We start from the raw sequence: 20,885 nt of genomic DNA on the forward strand, positions 1-20,885 counted from the left end.
CCTGTCTCCTGAACAAAGATTACTGAGAAAAATTCCTAAACTTCCCTTGCTTCAGGACAGCACCCAGTCCACAGCTGACACCACTTCCTCTGATCTCTCCTTAGACTCACTGAGCATAAGCACGAGCCCTAAACAAAGCCCCTTCTAGTCCCTCTTCCTGAGCTGCTCCTCTGTCCTCCATAGCATGCAGTCTCCCTTGCTACAGCAAGTTAATAAAACTAACTTTGGGCCAGGTGTAGTGGCTCACACCTGTAATCCCAGCACTTTGGGAGGCCAAGATGGGAGGATCACGAGGTCAGGAGTTCGAGCCTAGCCTGGCCAACGTGGCGAAACCCCGTCTCTATTAAAAATACAAAAAAATTAGCCAGGCGTGGTGGTGCACGCCTATAATCTTAGCTACACAGGAGGCTGAGACAGAAGAATAGCTTGAACCCAGGAGGCGGAGGTTGCAGTGAGCTGAGATTGCACCACTGCACTCCAGCCTGTGTGACAGAGCGAGACTCCGTCTCAGGGAAAAAAAAAAAAAAACTGACCACACGTGTTCCTGGTTGTCTTTTTCTGATGGGCTTTATCATAATGACTGGGTTCAAGCCATTTCCTCTCCATGAGGTCAATTTGTAGACACATATTAATTTCCATATGATTACTACGTGCCAAGCACTATGGTATATAATTTGTGCTGCATATTTTATTCAATTTTTTGAGACTCTGTGAAGAAGGTATCATTCCCTCATTTTACAGATGAGGAAACTGAGGTTCAGATTAAGAACTTCAATAGTACACTGCTAATAAACAGAAGAGGTGGAATTAAATCTAAGTCTTTTCTAGTGGGGTATTATGCAGTCAAACATAAATGTTAAAGACATTTATGAACAAAGGGATGAGGGGTTTCTGAGGGGCCATCTGAGACAGTAGGGGGAGATAACTTAATGCTTAAGGTATGTCTTACAGAGTGAGTCTGAATTTGTCATATGAAAAAATGGGAAAAGGGTGCTCTAAAAAGAGTAGTGGCCAAGCACGGTGGCTCACACCTGTAATCCCAACACTTTGGGAGGCTGAGGCAGGTGGATCACTTGAGGTCAGGAGTTTGAGACCAGCCTGGCCAACATGGCAAAACCCCGTCTCTACTAAAAATACAAAAATTAGCTGGGGGTGGTGGCACGTGCCTGTAATCTCAGCTATTTGGGAGGCCGAGGCAGGAAAATTGCTTGAACCCTGGAGGCAAATGTTGCGGTGAACCGAGATGGTGCCACTGCACTCCAGTCTGGGTGACAGAGCGAGACTCCATCTCAAAAAAAAAGTATATGCAAAGCTTGGCATTGAAAGGATATGGTGAGGTTGCCAGGCATGGTGGCTTGTGCCTGTACTCACAGCTACAGTGGGGTAGATTGGTTAAGGCCAGGAGTTTGAAACCAGCCTGGGCAACATAGTGAGATCCTGTCTTTAAAAAAATTAAAAACAAAAATTAGCTGGCCATGGTTCCACATGCTTGTAGTCCTAGCTAATTGGGAGGCTAAGGCAGGAGCACCGCTTGAGCCCAGGAGTTTGAGGATGTAGTTAGCTATGATTGTGTGACTGTACTCCAGTCTGGGTGACAAGAGTAAGACCCCATCTCTTTAAAAAATAAAAATAAAAAAGGGTATGGTGAGTTTGAAAAATAGTAAAAAGCAGATAAAGCGAAAATGATTCTAGTTGATAGAAGGGCAGTATGGAGGATGAAAAGAGTAGAAACAGACTGGAGACAGGAAAGCCAGGTAGGAGGCAGTCTCTGTAATTAGGCAAGAACTAATGAGGGTTTGGACTAAGGAAGAAACAGTGGAAATGAAGACAAGAAGCTGAACTCACAGAAACATTCTGGAGGTCACATAAGCAGGATTTTGACAACAGATTCGTTTGTTGTATGAAGATCCTGGACTGAATGAAGTCTAGGGTTTGGGAGTTTTGAAGGGATAATGACCCATTAAATGAGCTGGCAAATACAGGTGGTAAAGCAGGTCTGGGATGTTCAGAGAAGGGTGGGAACACGGAATGGATGCCAAAAGCTGGGAGAAACGCCAAGTTCATGCCTATGGAAAAATGGAATTGAGGATGGGGCTAAAATTGGACAGAGGAAACTTAATCTGTAATGTTTTTCTTCTTTTCAAAAATAACTTGAAGTGATTGTACATATCTGGTGTGATATACACAAATGCTTAATTTCTGTATTTTTAAAAAACTTCCCAAAACTAGTACTTGGAATTATTTAAAATAATGTAGCAAACATTTTTGGAGTGCCTGCTATGTGTCTGGCACTGTTTCAGGCATTTGAAATATTTGCTCTCTATGAAGCCTTCCTTTCAGCAGTTAGCAGGCCTGGAGTTCAAAAGCCAGAAACTAGCTTCTGATTCTGACGCAGTCAGTAAGTGCATGACCTGGGCAAGTTGCTTCCCTGCCGCGTCCCACGCCCCCCAAACCCCCAACCCCCGACCCGCGCCAGGGATCTATCGCAGTTCTCAAGTCCTGTGACTTAATACCGCAGCTGGCAGCTCAGAATTCCTTATTCTTACAGAGCTGGTCCCCACAGTACCGCCCCTGGGCGTAAACTCCTCCAAACAGGGAGTGTAGATGATGGGCTGACCTAAGAACGGTTTCCAAATGGTCCTTTACACCTCTGCCTCCCACCCCACTCTAGCCCAGGATGACAGATTTTCCTCGTGCAATTTCAAATTTGCAAGGGAATCTTGAATATTTTTTGGTAATGAGAGAGGGTAGATTATATGTCCTAATCCCAGACTAATCAGATTAACAGCAACTTGGGGACATTCAGTACCAGGAACTGTTTTAGGTGCTGTGGAGAGAAGAGTTAAAAATGAAACAAAAATTATTGCCTTCATGAGCCTTACATTAGTGGACAGAGTCCAAAAAAAAAAAGTGACAACGTAATGCGCTACTGCGACACAAAGCAAAGCAAGGTGGGCAAGCAACACCAGTTCTTTATTCCCGCACGCAACAATCCCCAAGTAGCTCTTCCGGGTCACTGCCGGCTTCACGGGCTCCAGACTCCGCCCATGGCCCGTCCTTCAGGCCTTGACTCCGCCCACGCATCAACGTAGAATTTCCCGGCCGGGCCCCATGAAGTGCCGCCCACCCGCGACGCCGACGCGAGGCTGCTGCTATGGGGCCGGGCGGCCGTGTGGCGCGGCTGCTTGCGCCACTAATGTGGCGCAGGGCGGTTTCCTCGGTGGCGGGGTCCGCGGTTAGAACTGAGCCCGGGCTTCGGCTGCTGGCCGTGCAGCGGCTTCCCGTAGGAGCAGCGTTCTGCCGGGCTTGCCAGACCCCAAACTTTGTCCGCGGCCTGCACAGCGAGCCTGGGCTGGAGGAGCGGGCGGAGGGGACAGTCAACGAGGGACGCCCAGAATCGGACGCGGCAGGTACGGGCGTGGAGAACGAAGGCGACCCTCTCCGGGCAGTCTGGAGTCAGGTCCCAGCCAAGGTGGCTCTGGGTTCCCCTCTTTGTACATTTCTCTTGGAGTCACAAAACTCCTGCACATCCAGAGCTGGAAGGGACTTCAAAGGTTGTTGGCGCCAACCTTCCCGTTTCACAGTGAAGAAATTGAGGGCAAGAGATGAACTGCAAAATCCCAGCCTCCCGGACGGCCACCTCCCACCCTTGGCATCACAGTCTCACCGTCCTCACTTCCTTTTACCCTCTTCCTAGGATCCTGGGAAATGGGTTTGTGGGGACTGTTGGGGCTTGAGGATTCTAAGGAGCCAGGGTCTGGGTGCGAAGGGGTGCGTAGGAAGCGCCAGTAGGAGATGGGTCCAAGTTAATATCCTCTAGTTATTGCTGACGTTTTTAGAAACTTAAGAATGGTAAACAGATCACATCTAAGAATGTAGAGTATGAGAGGGAGAGGCCTTAGTGGGCTTAGCTACTAGGTCTTTTGGAGTCGGCTTTAGAACTTGGGCGAGCTTTTAAATTTACAGCCTGTAATACTCCAAGCTGAAGATCAGAATATCTAAATCTTTACGGGAAAAAAAAAATAGATTTTCATAGGTAACAGTTGTTAATAACCCGGTGGTTTTATATGAAAACTTGAAGGTTCAAAATAATAATTACTAAAAAATGTAGCTCTTTCGGTGACTGATCTTAGGCCACAGTAATTTTGCTAGGCCTCAGTTTCTTCATCTCTCAGCTGAAGGTTGTGGACCAGATACTACCTAAGAGCCCTTCCAGCTCACAATTCTGTGACCCGTTATGACTGAGATTCAATTTAATATGCTCCAGGATATCACCTCCTACCCATTTTGTGGTGCTGTTTTTCTTTGCACAGCATTTCTGTGATTGTGGTGTATTGCTCCTTTTAAGTATTAGTCAGTAGAAAGTCATTTGTCACTGGTGTCTGGTTCTACTTGCATATGGTTAATAGCGAAGGATGTATAGTGGCTCTGCGTAATCTGAGCACCCTGACCATAAAAGTTGAGCGGCGCTATGATGCTACTGCCCAGGTTCACCTTCCAGGAGGCCTTTACCCTGCTATCTGTAAAAACACTTTGGATCTAAACACCCTCATGGAGGAACAGTCAGCTGCCGGCATCTCTGGGTGCATACAGGTCTGTCTGCTTGGCCATCCTGATACAACTATTTGTGCATTTCAGATCATACTGGTCCCAAGTTTGACATCGATATGATGGTTTCACTTCTGAGGCAAGAAAATGCAAGAGACATTTGTGTGATCCAGGTTCCTCCAGAAATGAGATATACAGATTACTTTGTGATTGTTAGTGGAACTTCTACCCGACACTTACATGCCATGGCCTTCTACGTTGTGAAAATGGTAGGATGCTTTCTTTTCTCTTTTGGACCATTAACTGAGTGGAATAGTGACAGTGCATCAGGCCAAGGAGCAACACTTAGAGGGTAAACCCATCATACAAAGTTACAGAAGAAGCCCAAATTTTCAGAATTTGCATGAATTCATTTTATGTTCTTTGATAGTGAAACATATGGGAGCAAATATCCAGCCCTATTGAGTTAGGATATTTCTAAATCTTTTCTCTTGTGACCGCAAGGAAGATTTATTTTTTTTTTTCTAACTGAGATGGAGTTTTGCTCTTGTTGCCCAGGCTGGAGTGCAATGGCGCGATCTCTGCTCACCGCAACCTCCGCCTCCCGGGTTTAAGCGATTCTCCTGCCTCATCCTCCCGAGTAGCTGGGATTACAGGCATGCGCCACCACGCCCAGATTTTTAGTAGAGACGGGTTTCTCCATGTTGGTCAGGCTGGTCTCAAACTCCTGACCTCGGGATCTGCCTGCCTCAGCCTCCTAAAGTGCTAGGATTACTGGCATGAGCCACCACACCCGGCCGGAAGATAGTATTTTATAACCTGAGGCAAGCTAGAGGACAGTATAACCAGAGGGATTTCTAGAGCCGCTATCCATTGCGGTAGCCACTAGCTACATGTGCCTATTTAATTATAAATTAAAATATAAATTCAGCCGGGCGTGGTGGCTCAAGCCTGTAATCCCAGCACTTTGGAAGGCCAAGGTGGGTGGATCACAAGGTCAAAAGATCAAGACCATCCTGGCCAACATGGTGAAATGCCGTCTTTACTAAAAATACAAAAATTAGCTGGGCGTGGTGGCGTGTGCCTGTAATTCCAGCTACTCGGGAGGCTGAGGCAGGAGAATCACTTGAACCTGGGAGGCGGAGGTTGCAGTGAGCTGAGATTGTGCCACTGCATTCCAGCCTGGTGACAGAGCCAGACTCTGTCTCAAAAAAAATAAATAAATAAGATATAAATTCAGTTCTGCAGTTATATTAGCTATATTTCAAATGCTCAATAGCCACGTTTGGCTAATGGCTACCATATGGGACGGCCATAAAGCATTTTCATAATTGTAAAACGTTCTATTGGACAGTGCTGGCCTGGAGTTTCATTCAAAGATTTGAGCATGCCCAGTGTTCCCAAGCACTGTACGGGGTATTGGGAAGGTAAGAACAAAAAAGATGTAGTCCTTGCCCTTACAGGTCTAGTTGAGGAAAGAAAGGGGGATTGTTTTCCAGTTGCACTGAATGTGAATCAGAATGAGGAAGAAAGTACTTGGAAGCCTCTAGCTGACTCTGGTACCATTCCACAGGGCCATCATACCTTTCTTAGTCTTAGTCTGTTGAGAAGTGGTCATAGAGGAGGCAGTTAAGACCGAAAGAGTAGCCAAGATTGTATAGAGAAGGATTGTAAAATAAAAAGGTGGGGCCTGTACACAAAACCCTGGTACAACATGACAGAGCAGAAGAAGATGCCAAAAACAGGGTAATTGGAGAGATAGGAAGAGAACTAGGAAAGCATAAAGAAGAGATATACAAAGACAGCATACCAGGGTCTCTATCAGATGTAATAGTGGGATGGAGTCAGAAGACTTAGTGACCGTTGGACTTGCGGATGTAAAAAGAATGGGAGGTTTTACAGAGAAGTTTCTGTGAAAGAATAAAGAAATAGAAATTGCCTTTACAAAGATTTTAGATGAGAGAAATGCAAAGGCAAGAAAGTTGTGTTGTTTGTGGTAAAATATATATAACGTAAAACCTACCATTTAATCTTTTTTTTTTGAGACTGTCGCACAGGCTGGAGTGCAGTGGCTCGATCTCAGCTCACTGCAACCTCTGCCTCCCGAGTTTGAGTGATTCTCCGGCCTAAGCCTCCTGAGTAGGTGGGATTATAGGCACCCACCACCACGCTTGGCTGATTTTTCTATTTTTAGTAGAGATGGGGTTTCACCATGTTGGTCAGGCTGGTCTCAAACTCCTGACCACCTCGGCCTCCCAAAGTGCTGGGATTACAGGCATGAGCCACTGTGCCCAGCCCATTTAATAATTTTAAAATGTGTTGTTCAGTAGCTTTAAGTACCTTCACATTGATGTGCAATCATTACCACCATCCATCTACAGAACTTTTTTCATTTTGCAAAAACGAAACTCTGAACTCATTAAACAATAACTCCCCATTTCTCCTTCCCTAGGCAGCTACCATTCTACTGCCTGTCTCTATGAATTTGACTACTTTTCAGTATCTCATAAAAGTAGAATCATAGATTTGTGACCGACTTATCTGACAGCATAATGTCTTCAAGGTTCATCCATGTAGTAGCATGTGCCAGAATTTCCTTCTTTCTTAAGGCTGAATAATACTCTATCTTACGTATATACCACATTTTGTTTATCCCCTTATTCATTGATGGACACTTAGATTGCCTCCACCTTTTGGCTATTGTGAATAACGCTGGTATAAATATGGGTATAGAAATACTGTTCATGAGGCTGGGCACAGTGGCTCATGCCTGTAATCCCAGCATTTTGAGAGGCCAAGGTGGGCGGATTGCTTGAGCTCAGAAGTTTGAAACCAGCCTGGGCAACATGGTGAAACCCCATCTCTACAAAAAAGACAAAAAATAAAATAAAAAATTGGCTGGGCTTGGTGGTGTGTGCCTGTAGTCCCAGCTACTTGGAATGCTGAGGTGGAGGATTGCTTGAGCCCAGGAGCTTGAGGCTGCAGTGAGCCAAGATTGTACTACTGCACTCCACCCTGGGTGACAGAGCAAGACGCTGTCTCAAAAAAAAAAAAAAAAAAAAAAAGGCTGGGTTCACGCTTGCAATCCCAGCAGTTTGGGAGGCCAAGGCGGGTAGTTCACCTGAGGTTAGGAGTTCAAGACCAGCCTGGCCAAAATGGTGAAACCCTGTCTCTATTAAAAATACAATAATTAGCTGGGTGTGGTGGAGGGTTCCTGTAATCCCAGCTACTTGGGAGGCTGAGGCACGAGAATCGCTTGAACCTGGGAGGTGGCGGTTGCAGTGAGCCGAGATTGTGCCACTGCTCTCCAGCCTGGGCAACAAGAGTGAAACTCAGTCTCCAAAAAAAAAAAATTGTTTATGTCCTTGCTTTTAATGCTTTGGGGTATGTGCAAAGAAATGGGATTGCTGGATCATATAGTGATTCTGTTTTTAATTTTTTTTTCTGTTCACCAGCCTAGCACAAAGCTGAATGTTTTTAATTTTTTTGAGGAGCTCCTGTATTCTTTCATAGTGGCTACACCACTTTACATTTCTCTAGCAGTGCAGAGTTTCCAGTCTTCACATCCTCATCAACAACTTATTTTCTCGTTTTGGTAATAGCCATCCTAACGGGCATGAAGTGATATCTCATTGCGGTTTTTATTTGTATTTCCCTAAGGATTAGTATGTTGAGCATATTTTCTTTTGCTTATTGGCCATTTGTATATATTCTTTGAAGAAAAGTCCTTTGCTTTTTTGTTTGTTTTAAAGAGACAGTGTCTCACTTTGTTGCCCAGGCTTCAGTGCAGTGGTGTGGTCATAGCTCACTGCAGCCTGGAACTTCTGGGCTCAAGTGATCCTCTCACCTCAGCCTCCCAAGTTGCTAGGACTAGAGGAGTAGGAGTAGTCAAATTCATAGAGACAGAAAGTAGAATGGTAGGAGTTACTCCACAATGCCCAGCTAATTTATTTTTTATAGAGACAGGGTCTCACTATATTGCCCAGACTCTTTGCCCATTTTAAAATCAGGTTGTTTGTTGTTTTGTTGTTGAGTTGTAGGAGCTCTCTATATATTCTGGATATTAATCCCTTATCAAATATGTGATTTGCAGATGTTTTCTGCCATTCTGTGGGTTGCCTTTTTACTCTTTTTAGAGTGTCCTTTGATGCACGAAAGTATTTAATTTTGGTGAAGTCCAATTTATTTTTTCTTCTGTTGCCTGTGTCTTTGGTATTATATCTAATAAATAATTGCCAAACCAGTATCATGTTTTCCCTATTTTCTTCTAAGAGTTTTATAGTTTTAGGTCACCTGTTTAGATATTTAACCCATTTTGAGTTAGTTTTTGTAGGCGGTTAGTTTTCCATGTGGACATTTCCTCAGCAACGTTTGTTGTTGGAAGGACTGTCCTTTGTGCATTGAATGGTCTTGGCTCCCTTGTTGAAAATCATTTGACCATAGGCACAAGGGTTTATTTCTGGGCTCTGTATTCTGTTTCATCAGTCTGCGCGTCTGTCTTTTTGCCAGTTTCAGACTGTTTTGTTTACCATAGCTTTGTTCTAAGTTTTGAAATCAAGAAATATGAGACTCCAACTTTGTTCTTTTACAAGATTGTTTTGGCTATTTGGGGTTCCTTGAGAGTACATATAATTTTTTTTTTTTTTTTTTTGAGATGGAGTTTCGCTCTTGTTGCCCAGGCTGTAGTACAGTGGCACAATCTCGGCTCACAGATTCAAGCAATTCTCCTGCCTCAGCCTCCCAAGTAGCTGAGGTTACAGGCGCCCGCCACCATGCCCAGCTAATTTTTTGTATTTTTAGTAGAGATGAGGTTTCACCATTTTGGCTAGGCTGGTCTTAAACTCCTAACCTCAGGTGATCCACCCACCTTGGCCTCCCAAAGGGCTGGGATTACAGGTGTGAGGCACCGTGTCCGGCCCCACATAAATTTTAGGTTGGATTTTTCTGTTTCTTCAAAAAATATTGTGATCTTGATATAGATTGCACTGAATCTGTAGACTGCATTGGGTAGTATTGGCATCTTTACAATATTGTCTTCCCATCCATGAATATGAGATATCTTTCCATTTACTGGCATCTGTAAGTTCTTTCAGCAGTGTTTTGTAGTCTTCAGTGTACAAGTCTTTTGCTCCTGTGGTTAAGATTATTCTGCTAGGCTGGTCACGGTGGCTGATGTCTGTAATCCTAGCACTTTGGGAGGCCGAGGCAGGCAGATCACCTGAGATTGGGAGTTCCAGACCAGCCACACCAACATGGAGAAACCCCGTCTCTACTGAAAATACAAAATTAGCCGGGCGTGGTGGCGCATGCCTGTAATCCCGGCTACCTGGGAGGCTGAGGCAGGAGAATTGCTTGAACTCGGGAGGTGGAGGTTGCTGTGAGCCGCGATCGCGCCATTATAGTCCAGCCTGGGCAACAAGAGCGAAACTCAAAACAAGAATGTCTCAATTAAAAAAAAAAGTATTATTCTGCTATTGTAAATGGAATTTTAAAAACTTTGTTTTCAGGTTTCTCATTGTTAGTGTATAGAAATACGATAGATTTTTGTGTGCTGAATTTGTTTAGTAGCCCTAACTGGGTTTTTTTTGTGGAATCTTTGGGGTTTTCTACATATGAAGTTGTATTGTCTTCAGAGATAATTTTACTTCTTCCTTTCCAATTTGGGTACCTTTTTTTTTTTTTATTGATGAATTGCTCTGACTAGAACTTCCAATACTGTGTTGAATAGAAGTAGCAAAAGCAGGCATACTTAGTCTTGTTCCTGATCTCACAGGAAAGCTTTCAGTCTCACCATTGAATATATTAGCTGTGTGCTTTTCTCACATGGCCTTTATTATGTTGAGGTAATTTCCTTTTATGCCCACTTTGTTGAGTGCTTTATTGTGAAAGGGTATTGAATTTTGTTAAATGCTTTTTCTGTGTTAGTTCAGATTATCATATAGATTTTTTCTTCATTCTGTTAATGTGGTGTTATTGCATTGATCCGTTTTTCTATGTTGAACCACCTTGCATTCCAGGGATAAATCCCACTTGGTCATGGTCTATAATCCTTTTAATATGGTGCTGAGTTTGGTTTGCTAGTATTTTTGTTGAGGATTTTTGCATCAAATGTTCATCAGGGGTATTGGTCTTATGGAATGAGTTAGGAAGTGTTCCCTGTTCTTCAATTTTTGGGGGAGAATTTGAGTATTGCATTCTTGTTTAAATATTTGGTAAAACTCATCAGGGAAGCCATCTGGTCTAGGACTTTTGTTGGGAGATTTTTGATTACTGATCCAGTCCCCATACTAGTTATGGTCTATTGAAACTTTATATTTCTTCATGATTCAGTCAGTAGATTGTGTTTCTAGAAATTTTGCTATTTCGTCTAGGTTACCCAGTTGTTTGGTGTACAGTTGCTCATAGTACTCTTACAATCCCATTTCTCTAAAATCAGTAGTGTCACTTCTTTCATTTCAGATTTTAGTTGTCTTTTTTCTTAGTCACTCTAAGAACCAAATCCTAGGTTCATTGATTTTGTCTTTTTCCTGCCCTAATTATCATTTCCTTTGATTTTGGGGTGATGTATATGAGATGTCCTTTGTCTCTTGTAACAGTTTTTACTTAATTGCCATCTTGTTTGATATTAGTATATCTGTTTTAACAAAAGAACTGAGCACATTTATAGGATGACGGGGTCCCATTAACATGTCATAAAGGCAGATGAGATGAAATCAGTGGCACTGAAACAACCTGGCTTTATAAACAGAAGGTAGTATCTGCAGTCCCTAAAGGTGAAGGGAAGCTGGGATGAACACAAGTGATGGATGTAGGTGGGTACCAAATGCTGACTGAGCTTAGCTTTTTCAGCCTCAGAGGCACCTTGGTGAATGAATGGGGTGACCCTCTCAGAAGGGCTGGGGCAGGAGAATTCAGGAGAGAGGTGAAGGTGAATAAGATTTAGAGGGAGAAATAGTTTCCCTAAGTTATTCATCACAGGGCAAAGTATAGCAATGAGAAATGAGTAAGAAAGATTTAAAAACAACAACAACAACAAAAAGACCTTCAGCAAGAACAGGCTTCCCCCATTCCCTCTCCCTTTAATAAACCACCTGGCTTTTTGCAGTACAAACACCTGAAATGTAAACGTGACCCTCATGTTAAGATAGAAGGGAAGGACACTGATGACTGGCTGTGCGTGGATTTTGGTAAGTTATTCTGGCATATTTTACAGGTAACTGTTGGTACTACGCTAATCTTGAATTGTTTTCAGTTGCAAAAGGATTGAGATCAAATTGATGAATGTATTTCCAGGTAAGATTTTTGAAGTGTGTTTAAGGTAACAAAAGTTTTTTTAGTTATAATCCAGGTGGTCTTATTCACATGTAGAATTTTCACCTAACCAAACCAAAGTACCCTAGATGATGCGCTCCTGGAGGAAGATATATACTACATTGGTGTGTATCTACTAGCCACACAGATCAGGAAGGTGGTGGACAACAGGATAACATAGTAGAGGCGGGAGAGATTCCTTAGTAGTGGTAGAGGAAGGTTTGGGGGCTGCGGTGCATAAATGAGATGAGGATGAGGTTATTCCAGGCACAAGAAAGGACAAGAGCAGAAGACTAGAATTTTGAAAAGATCTAACAACTTTGGGTATTAATGTGTACACAGTTTCAAAGCACCTCCCAACAAGATAATATTTACAAAGGGGAAAACATAACTGTATGTCAAGAACTGAGGAATCTGAGATTTTATTCTGCTTGTAAGCTAATACGTTGTCCCGCCAGTTTTCATGGATACTGGTAAAAGACAAGACTATTAGAGGGTTAGAGACAAGGAACAGTTTATTAATTACTCACAGCAGTAGCCAGCATCCATTTTGCACTGGTTTCCTGAGCTCTGGATTCCAGGATTCCATAGGGCAACACGGGCCAGATGACACCAGCACACACAGTTGTAAAACTGGAACTCAGATGAGGGTGTCTAGGTTTTTTATAACTGGCAGGAAGCAGGCCTACTTTTGCTCTGATGGTTTCTCACTTTTGTCGCTATTAACGTTTTGGACCAGGTAATTTTGCATGTGGGGGAGGGGTGTCTCGTGCACGGTACGATGTTTAGCAGTATCCTCCCTTCTCCAACTGTGACAATCAAAAATGACTCTAAACATTACCATTATTACCTAATTGAGAAATGCTGCTGTAAGCAAAGCTGCCCTTTGCCCTGGAGGGAGGTAGTATCTTTCTGTTAAGAATACTCACGATACAAACATTCTTGGATAGTCAAAACAAAAGGCAGTGTTTTTGCACAAAAGATGTGCAGAAGTGTGTTACCCATGGAGAATTGTCACCGAAGAGAATCCTGACACCTTTAGTCTCTTTGATAAAGTTACTATCACCAGCAATATTATATATTGACATATGCCTCCTGTACGTACACTGAGAAAGGCATAGCATCACTTCTCTTCTGTGGTATTTTTGCCGGGATGGGGTCCACAGTGATGCTAATCTGGGAACCACACTTGAGAACCACTGCTCTATTCCTAGAGTTAGCCAGTGTGTGTTGTAAGGTAAGAAAGAATAAAAGCAAATGAACTATTCCTTCATTGTATCTCTTATCTGTCCCTGACAGGCAGCATGGTGATTCATTTGATGCTTCCAGAAACCAGAGAAATCTATGAATTAGAGAAATTATGGACCCTACGTTCTTATGATGACCAGTTAGCTCAGATAGCACCTGAGACAGTACCTGAAGACTTCATTCTTGGAATAGAAGAAGATGATACTTCATCTGTGACTCCAGTGGAGTTAAAATGTGAATAAAATATTTTATGCACTGCGTTAGTCAGTCATTTCAGATTTGGATTGAGTGAGTCACTTATTGGAAAATACAGCTCCTAAAGTCCGTCTCCTTGGTTAGGCTGCTCTTAGGACAAGGCTTGTGTACCTCATGGGCACTCCTGCTAACTGGCATGCAGAGACTGTCGATAAGTGAGCTATACCTGCAACCAAAAATCAGTACACTCTACCCAAAACTTATGACACGCTGCCTTTATCCTGGAAATGTCATCAGAATTTCCTGGAGTTAGCACTGGCTCCTGTGCTTGAGTTCTCTGCTCAGATTTTTATTAATTTAGCTGAAATATAAATCTTAACCCTGTTTAATGGAATGGCAAAAATTTTAAAAAATAATATAAAACATAGCCCACTGGTCCTATTTTTATACTTTTTCTTTGAGGTGATAATATTCTTCTAGGAGGACTTCTGTAACCCTTCCAGAATACTCCAGTAACAGAAGAAAGTAAACAAAGTGTTTGTTAGGAAAAACTCTGAAAGCTCTAGTTCTTAGTTCATATGCAAGAGTATTATCAAGGTTCACATTAAGTACCATGGCTGGACATGGTATAACAGAAATCTGCGTAGAGTTTGAAAAACTCAAATTCAGAACATTCCCATTCAATTGAAAACCAAAAATAAAACATACATACTACACAACAAGCTGCACCTAAATGATGAAAAAATTTATTCTGCGTCAAGGTATCTGGAAAATGAAGCTGCATTTGGGGCACATTATACATGAGGAATGATCCATATATGGTGAGTACAAAACTCAATTATAGAATTATTTCTTAGCTAGTACCAGATACTCCAAATTACAAATGCTTAAGTAAAAGTAAAATATGATTTGCCATACTAAAAGGCTAGAAGTGAAATATGACAGAATTTAAACCAGCAGATATAAATGCAGCACCTATGTGTATATTTTTAAAAAATCAAATATTGGGGAAAAAAATCAAATATTGAGAAAAGCTCTGGCCTTAAACACATCTTACCTGAAATCCAACCAGAAAGCCAGTCCATGATTTTAGCAATTTTAATTCATTGTATGAAAAAAAAATCATGAATGCTAGGAGAATCCAGTGACAAAAAGGGCACTTTTTTGGTTAAAACTACAAAAGAAACTTGTTTTCAGAGAACATTAAGGAAAACGCTTTAAATCATTTTCAAAATGTCTAATTGATCTTCAGAAAAACATCTAGTCTGTATAGAAATTCATCTTGAAATAAGAATGAGGCAGTGATTTTTTTTAAAGGGTTATATATATGTCCTTTAGATCAGTGTAACATGACTGTGATCATCTCACAAACAAAACTCAAAATCAATTCAGAGAGCAGCGTGGCCTTGGAGACCACCCACACCCAACACAATTGTACATACTGGGCTTTGCTGTCAAGGAGTGAGCAAATGAGTTCGTTATCAAAGGTCATATGTTTTCACAGTCATTCAAATTATATCCCAAAAACTTTTCTTGTATTCTCTATCTTTTGACTTTTTTTTCAAAGAACTGATTGCACAGTATACAGAAATCCTGTTATACTTTACTACTTAAGGTGGAGTCTAATTTTTTTTTTTAAATTTATCAGTGCTTAAAAATCTTCAAAATAGCTTAGTGAGGCTCATGACAATGCTGGCCCCATGGAAATGTAGCCTTTTGTTGCGTTTAAACACTGTCACACCATCTATGACTGTCCCATTGGTCTGAAGTGTAGTGGCAAACTAAGCATCCTGTAAGACAAGCTAAAGCTTGCTTTTTGCCAGTCAGTTGAAAGTCCTGCATCTCTTCATTGATGCACTTTCTTTAGGTATTGATAGTCAAAAGCACAAAGCATTTATTATGCATTCAATCATGTAGCTAAACAAAAAACTGAAGTCTCCTGAAGCCATTTAAACCAGCCGTTCCAAAATCTCCTGTGACCACTTTGTTAGTACCGTCAAAAACTTTCCCAACTATAAATGAAAGAATAAATGGTAGTGCTGCTCTCCAGATATTAGGCACTGCTCCATATTTTTGAACATTTGATTTAACTAATAACTGTGTCAAAAGCCTCAAAAAACCCTGAAATTAATTTTCCAGCTTTACTGTCACCAGCCAGAAGTAAAAATCTTAATTTGCCTGTTAGCTGATTGCTGTTAAATTTTAAATTTACTTTTTAAAAAACGGTTGGACTTCTATCATTATAAAGTATATAAAATTTTCAAAAAAAAGGAACAATTTTGCTTTTCATTGTATTACTGAATACCTGAGGTAGTTGAGTAAAAATGCACGTTTAATACCCCTGCCAACACCATTCAGCACTTCCCTTAGGTTACTCATGTTAGTGTTAGGTAAAAATAAAACTGAGAACAGTTTTTCTATGCTAATGGCTTAACATTTAAGTTCCTGTGATAATTATTCTGATCCAATTTTAACAATTGGATTTAGGAGCAATCTATTTGATGAATTTAGTGAAAGCATCATTAAGCCAATTTCTGGCATTATGGGGGAATATTAAGAAGAATTAGAATATCTGTTATACTGTGAGACTACAACAAAGGGAAGTGCAGAGCTCTTCTCTTTCCCTCCCTCCCCCACCCTTTTTTTGTTTGTTTGTTTTAAAGCTGGGTGTCATACATTTCAGAGAGCATAAAGTATACATTCTCACAGAGACAGGAGTTCAAAAGTTGCCTGGTCCTCAGAAACAAGTGGCTAGGTAAAAACTTGTGCATGTGATTCTGGATAGGGGGTCAGCGCCCATCTGTTGGTTAAGCAATCTGTCTTTGGTTTGGCATCTGCCTCTGTGGTGGGCTGTTTCCTGAGCCTTTACTTCCGTCTTGACTGAGGTGGTCCACTTTGCAGAGCCTTCTGTTGTTGGTGCTGCTTTACCTGAGTCAGAATTTCCTGAATTTTTCTCTGGGCAACCTAGAAAAGGACAGAGCTTTGAAATTCCACTTGATCAAAAGCTACTAAAAGTTACTGTACTCCTTCATTTCAACAATTTCAAATAGAAATCCATTTGATGATTAAAGATACATACTAGTCAGTTTGCTAGTAGTCTCTGAAATCACCTGCTAAAAGGGAGATGAAAAGTCTTAAGCATCAAACAACCTTAACTAATTCTATCAGGTAGGAGCACCTGTGGGAGAATTGCTTCCATGTGAGAAAGATACAAAAGCTTATTTTAGAGCCCACTTGCCTGGCAAGCATAGAAGTGACCAGTTATTTTGACAACCACTTGGTCATTCTCATCAGGTGTCTGGTCACGAGGGACAACAACTTCTGCACTTGACAAATTCTGAAGTTCATTCACCTGAAAGAGATAAATATAAATCACATTAAGTGGCAGTTTTAAAAACTTACTTCCTAAGCACTTACTGTGCGCCAGACAGTGAGCTATGTATGGCTTTACAAATTTCATTTAATCCAGTGGTAATTCCATGAGGTTATTAGAATTATCCCCACTTCAAGATGATCAAGGCTCATCCAAAGAAATTGATTTGTCCAGTTATACAAGTGAATGGCAAAACCAGATTCAAATCCTGAGTCTGATTCCAAAGTGTATGTACTCAATCACTTCAAAATTATAAACAGCTTTGAAACCCACTTACAAGTTATATGTATTAGAGACTAGAAACAGTTTGCTTTTTTTCCATTACAGATGTAACAAGCTGTAGATGAAATTTTTAAAATTCCTGTTAAGTGTCTGTTCCATAAAAAGCTAAAGTTTTATCAGGAGAACGTTAAATGCCCTTTATAAATATAGGACAATCATCTCACACAAAGTGATCTGAAAGAGATGCATTACTTTCACTAATAGCTGGCACCAACACTCAGACAGGAAACAAAAGGCAATCTTCTCCAAACCTTGGTCAAGATGGTCCTGCTTTTTATAAATTAGCCAAAATTCGGGGACTTGGAACTCCTAAGTACCTTTCAACGCTTTCCCTTTCATACCACTGCACAGGTTTTGCTGAAGTACTTGCCGTTTTGCCTCCTTTTCCAATAACTCTGCCAGCAGCAAAGGATGGCACTCTGATATGAGCTTCAAGTTTCACCTCTTCTTTAGGACTAACAAAGTTTTCTTCTTTAATTTTTCCATAAATTCTTCCCTGAGCCTGCAGATGAAAACACATCCTATTAGTGTCATTCATGTGTGAAATGGAAGAGGTCAGTTAACTTGAAAGATGGCCCAAATCCAAGTGGGATAGCCCTTTGCAGTGATACATCTACTAGATTTCATAGATTGTTGAAAATAACAGAAGAGAGCAGTTAGAAGTCCTAAAAGGTTGACAATAACTACTGCCCATCACAGTAGAGGCAACTGAATGCTTGGTGAAAGAAGGATAAACCATATTCTTCTGACGAAAACAGTTAAAGACAATAACCTAATAAAAATGAATTTTTGTGGGCAAATGGCCATTTGTACTAAAATTGTGATAGGTAAAACTTCTCATGCTGGCCATGAGACATCAATTGCATTTTTCTTTCCTTTTTGTTGGAGTCAGGGTTCCTCCTGTTGTCCAGGCTGGAGTGCAATGGTACAATCATAGCTCACTGCAGCTTCAACCTCCTGGGCTCAAGCGATCCTCCTACCTCAGCCTCCTGAGTAGCAGACTACAGGCATGCAACACCACACCTGACTTTTTTTTTTTTTTTTTTTTTGAGACGGAGTCTTACTTTGTTGCCCAGGCTGGAGTGCAGTGGCACGATCTTGGGTCACTGCAACCCCCGCCTCCCAGGTTCAAGTGATTCTCCTGCCTCAGCCTCCTGAGTAGCTGGGACTACAGGTGCTCGCCACCACATCTGGCTAATTATTTTTGCATTTTTAGTAGGCATGGGGTTTCACCATGTTGGTCAGGCTGGTCTCGAACTCCTGACTTCAAGTGATGTGCCCACCTCAGCCTTCCAAAAGTGCTAGAATTACAGGTGTGAGCCACCGCGCCACTAATTTTTATAGAGATGGGGGTCTTGCTATGTTGCCACGCTCATCACAAACTCCTGGGCTCAAGAGTCCTGCCTTGGCCTCCCAAAGTGTTGGTATTACCAGTGCAAGCCACCACACCTGGTCACATTTTTTTTGAGCAAAAGAGACAGAACTGCAGAGTCAGCTATGCCAAGCTCACTAAAAGTCAAGCTCACATCTACATGGGCCAGTTAGAAACCTGCTGAGAAAAATGTTTTCAATTTAAATGTGTTTCATACTCTTAGAAAGGTGGTTTTTCCTTTGAATATTTTAAAGAGGCTACAACATCAAGATAAGACACTTTTTTCTTTTTTGAGACAGAGTCTCACCCTGTCATGCAGGCTGAAGTGCAATGGCATGATTTCGGCTTACTGCAACCTCCGACCCCCGGGTTCAAGCCATTCTCCTGCCTCAGCCTCCCAAACTAGCTGGGATTACAGGTGCCCGCCACCACACCCAGCTAATTTTTTGTTGTTGTTTTAGTTGAGACGGGGATTCACCATGTTGGCCAGGCTGGTCTTGAACTCCTGACCTCAGTTGATCCACCCACCTTGGCTTCCCAAAGTGTTGGGATTATGGGCATGAGCCACTCACTGTGCCCTGCCTTTTATTTTATTTTTTTATTTTTTTTTTAGAGACAGAGTCTCTTTCTCTGTGGTGCGATCTCAGCACACTGCAACCTCTGCCTCCTGGGTTCAAGTGACTCTCCTGCCTCAGCCTCCTAAGTAGCTGGGATTACAGGCACCCACCACCATGCCTGGCTAATTTTTGTATTTTTAGTAGAGATGGAGTTTTGCCATGTAGGCCAGGCTGGTCTGGAACTCCTGGACTCAAGTGATCTACCCACCTAGGCCTCTCAAAGTGCTGGGATAGCAGGCGTGGGCCACCGCGCCTGGCCAAGACACTTCTAATATTTAGAGTCAATACATCCTATCACCTACTGCATGCAACTATATAAACAACCTATTATATATAAACAACCTATTACATATAGCAAAGGAGAAATGAGCCTGAGAGTTGGTTTGACAAGCTGCCAGGGTAAACCACAAAAAACAATAGTACCCAACACGCGTTCACTGATTCAGAAAGCTGAGCTCATTTTAGGGCACTACCAACAAAACAAAATTCATCTTGATACCCTATATTCCAATGATCCTTAATGCCTCAGGCCAATGATGTAGATATTACTATTACTTAACACAGTCAAAAAGACACTAGGGATATACACTATCCTCCAAAACTGAAGCTCTTGAATTTGTAAGAAAAAATACGGGGTAGGTGGTTTACCATTCCTTAGATCTCTAAAGTAAAACATTCATTTAGCATTGTCACCAATCACATAAATGAAATTTAAGTACTATGGCTTAAGTGTCACATTTAAGTTAACTATAAAACATGAGTTTTATTAGTGAATACAGGGAAAGAACTTTGAAGTTCCTATCATACAAACATCATAGGAGTTGCAGGACAGTAATTCCACTTATAAGACTAAAAGCTCAGCACCAAGGAAAGACATGTTTGTATTTATCTTTTAAGATTTCAAACTAAAAGTGACCCTGAGGGTTTGGGATAGGAAGCGGTTTTCAACAATTCTGAGTTAAGATTTGAACTGCCTGGATCACAAGGCTGCTGTGAAGGAATAAATTTCTTCGCATGATTTTCTTTCTTCACCTAACCACCCACATCTCAAAGCACCTCCTTCGTTTCCCATTCTTCCCATAAATGAAGTGAAAGCACCTTTGGGTTTTTAGTGAAAAAATGGCCCAGAGAAAATAGAAGTCAAAGAAAGTGATTTTTTTTTGTTTGATTTAAGGGAGAGAGGTGGGGTGGGGAGAGAACTGTATGCACTGTTACTAGTTACTGTTACACTTTAAGGCTAAGAAAACTAAGGCTTGGCCAGGAGCACAGTGGCTCATGCCTGTAATCCCAGCACTTTGGGAGGCCAAGGTGGGCGGATCACTTGAGGTCAGGAGTTTGAGTGTGTGGCCAACATGGTGAAACCCCATCTCTACTAAAAATAAATTGGCTGGGCGTGGCGGCACATGCCTGTAGTCCCAGCTACTCGGGAGGCGGAGGCAGGAGAATCGCTTGAACCCAGGAGGTGGAGTTTGCAGTGAGCTGAGATCACGCCACTGCAGTCCAGCCTGGGAGACAGAGTGAGACTCTGTCTCAAAAAAAAAAAAAAAAAAAAAGAGAGAAAAAAAAAAACTACAGCTTAAGGTTAAATAGTTGTCTTCTTACACAGCCACTAAATGTTCTAAGACAAGACACCCATACTAAATTTTATGGGAGAAATCATACACTAAAAGGAATATATTTATGAATTTGGCATGGTCTTAGTCTGATTCATCCATAGTCTGTTGAATACCTCCAGCACGCTAATTTTGTGCTGCCCATGTGTCAGGCACTTTTCTAAACATTTCATATATTGTGTAAACCTTAAACTACCTTAGGATGTAGGTGCTCTTATCCCTGGTTTTACAGAAAAAGGTTAAGTAACTTGCCCAATGTCATACAAGGCAAATGGCAGAGCTAGGATTTGAACTAGCAGCCTGGCTGCCAAGTCTCAGCTCTACCA

The 20,885-nt window shown here is 41.8% G+C and overlaps 2 protein-coding genes across 2 annotated transcripts in view; one reads left to right on the forward strand and one right to left on the reverse strand.

The window, feature by feature from the left end:
• The first annotated feature begins 2,621 nt into the window (after positions 1-2,621).
• Positions 2,622-13,370, forward strand: MALSU1 (mitochondrial assembly of ribosomal large subunit 1). Its single transcript, XM_004045172.4, has 4 exons — positions 2,622-3,410; positions 4,639-4,817; positions 11,654-11,735; positions 13,159-13,370. The coding sequence occupies exons 1-4, from the start codon at positions 3,155-3,157 to the stop codon at positions 13,347-13,349; spliced, it is 708 nt and encodes a 235-aa protein (XP_004045220.1). The 5' UTR covers positions 2,622-3,154; the 3' UTR covers positions 13,350-13,370.
• A 656-nt stretch (positions 13,371-14,026) lies between these two features.
• The window catches only part of IGF2BP3 (insulin like growth factor 2 mRNA binding protein 3), a 161,192-nt gene continuing 154,333 nt past the window's right edge, over positions 14,027-20,885 (reverse strand). The window contains exons 13-15 of the mRNA XM_031013019.3: positions 17,328-17,459; positions 16,541-16,654; positions 14,027-16,266 (exon numbers count right to left, since the gene is read on the reverse strand). Of these exons, the coding sequence (XP_030868879.1) occupies positions 16,168-16,266; positions 16,541-16,654; positions 17,328-17,459 (345 nt within the window). The 3' untranslated portion in view covers positions 14,027-16,167. The remainder of the gene's footprint in view (positions 16,267-16,540; positions 16,655-17,327; positions 17,460-20,885) is intronic.

Source organism: Gorilla gorilla, chromosome 6 (genome assembly GCF_029281585.2).
Source record: "Gorilla gorilla gorilla isolate KB3781 chromosome 6, NHGRI_mGorGor1-v2.1_pri, whole genome shotgun sequence".
NCBI lineage: Eukaryota > Metazoa > Chordata > Mammalia > Primates > Hominidae > Gorilla > Gorilla gorilla.

Excerpts from the sequence above, each read along its gene's own strand:
- MALSU1 (XM_004045172.4), top strand. The coding sequence starts at position 3,155 with ATGGGGCCGGGCGGCCGTGTGGCGCGGCTGCTTGCGCCACTAATGTGG. Across the intron at positions 3,411-4,638 it reads CCCAGAATCGGACGCGGCAG|ATCATACTGGTCCCAAGTTT; the intron begins GTACGGGCGTGG and ends TGTGCATTTCAG. Across the intron at positions 11,736-13,158 it reads CTGGCTGTGCGTGGATTTTG|GCAGCATGGTGATTCATTTG; the intron begins GTAAGTTATTCT and ends TGTCCCTGACAG.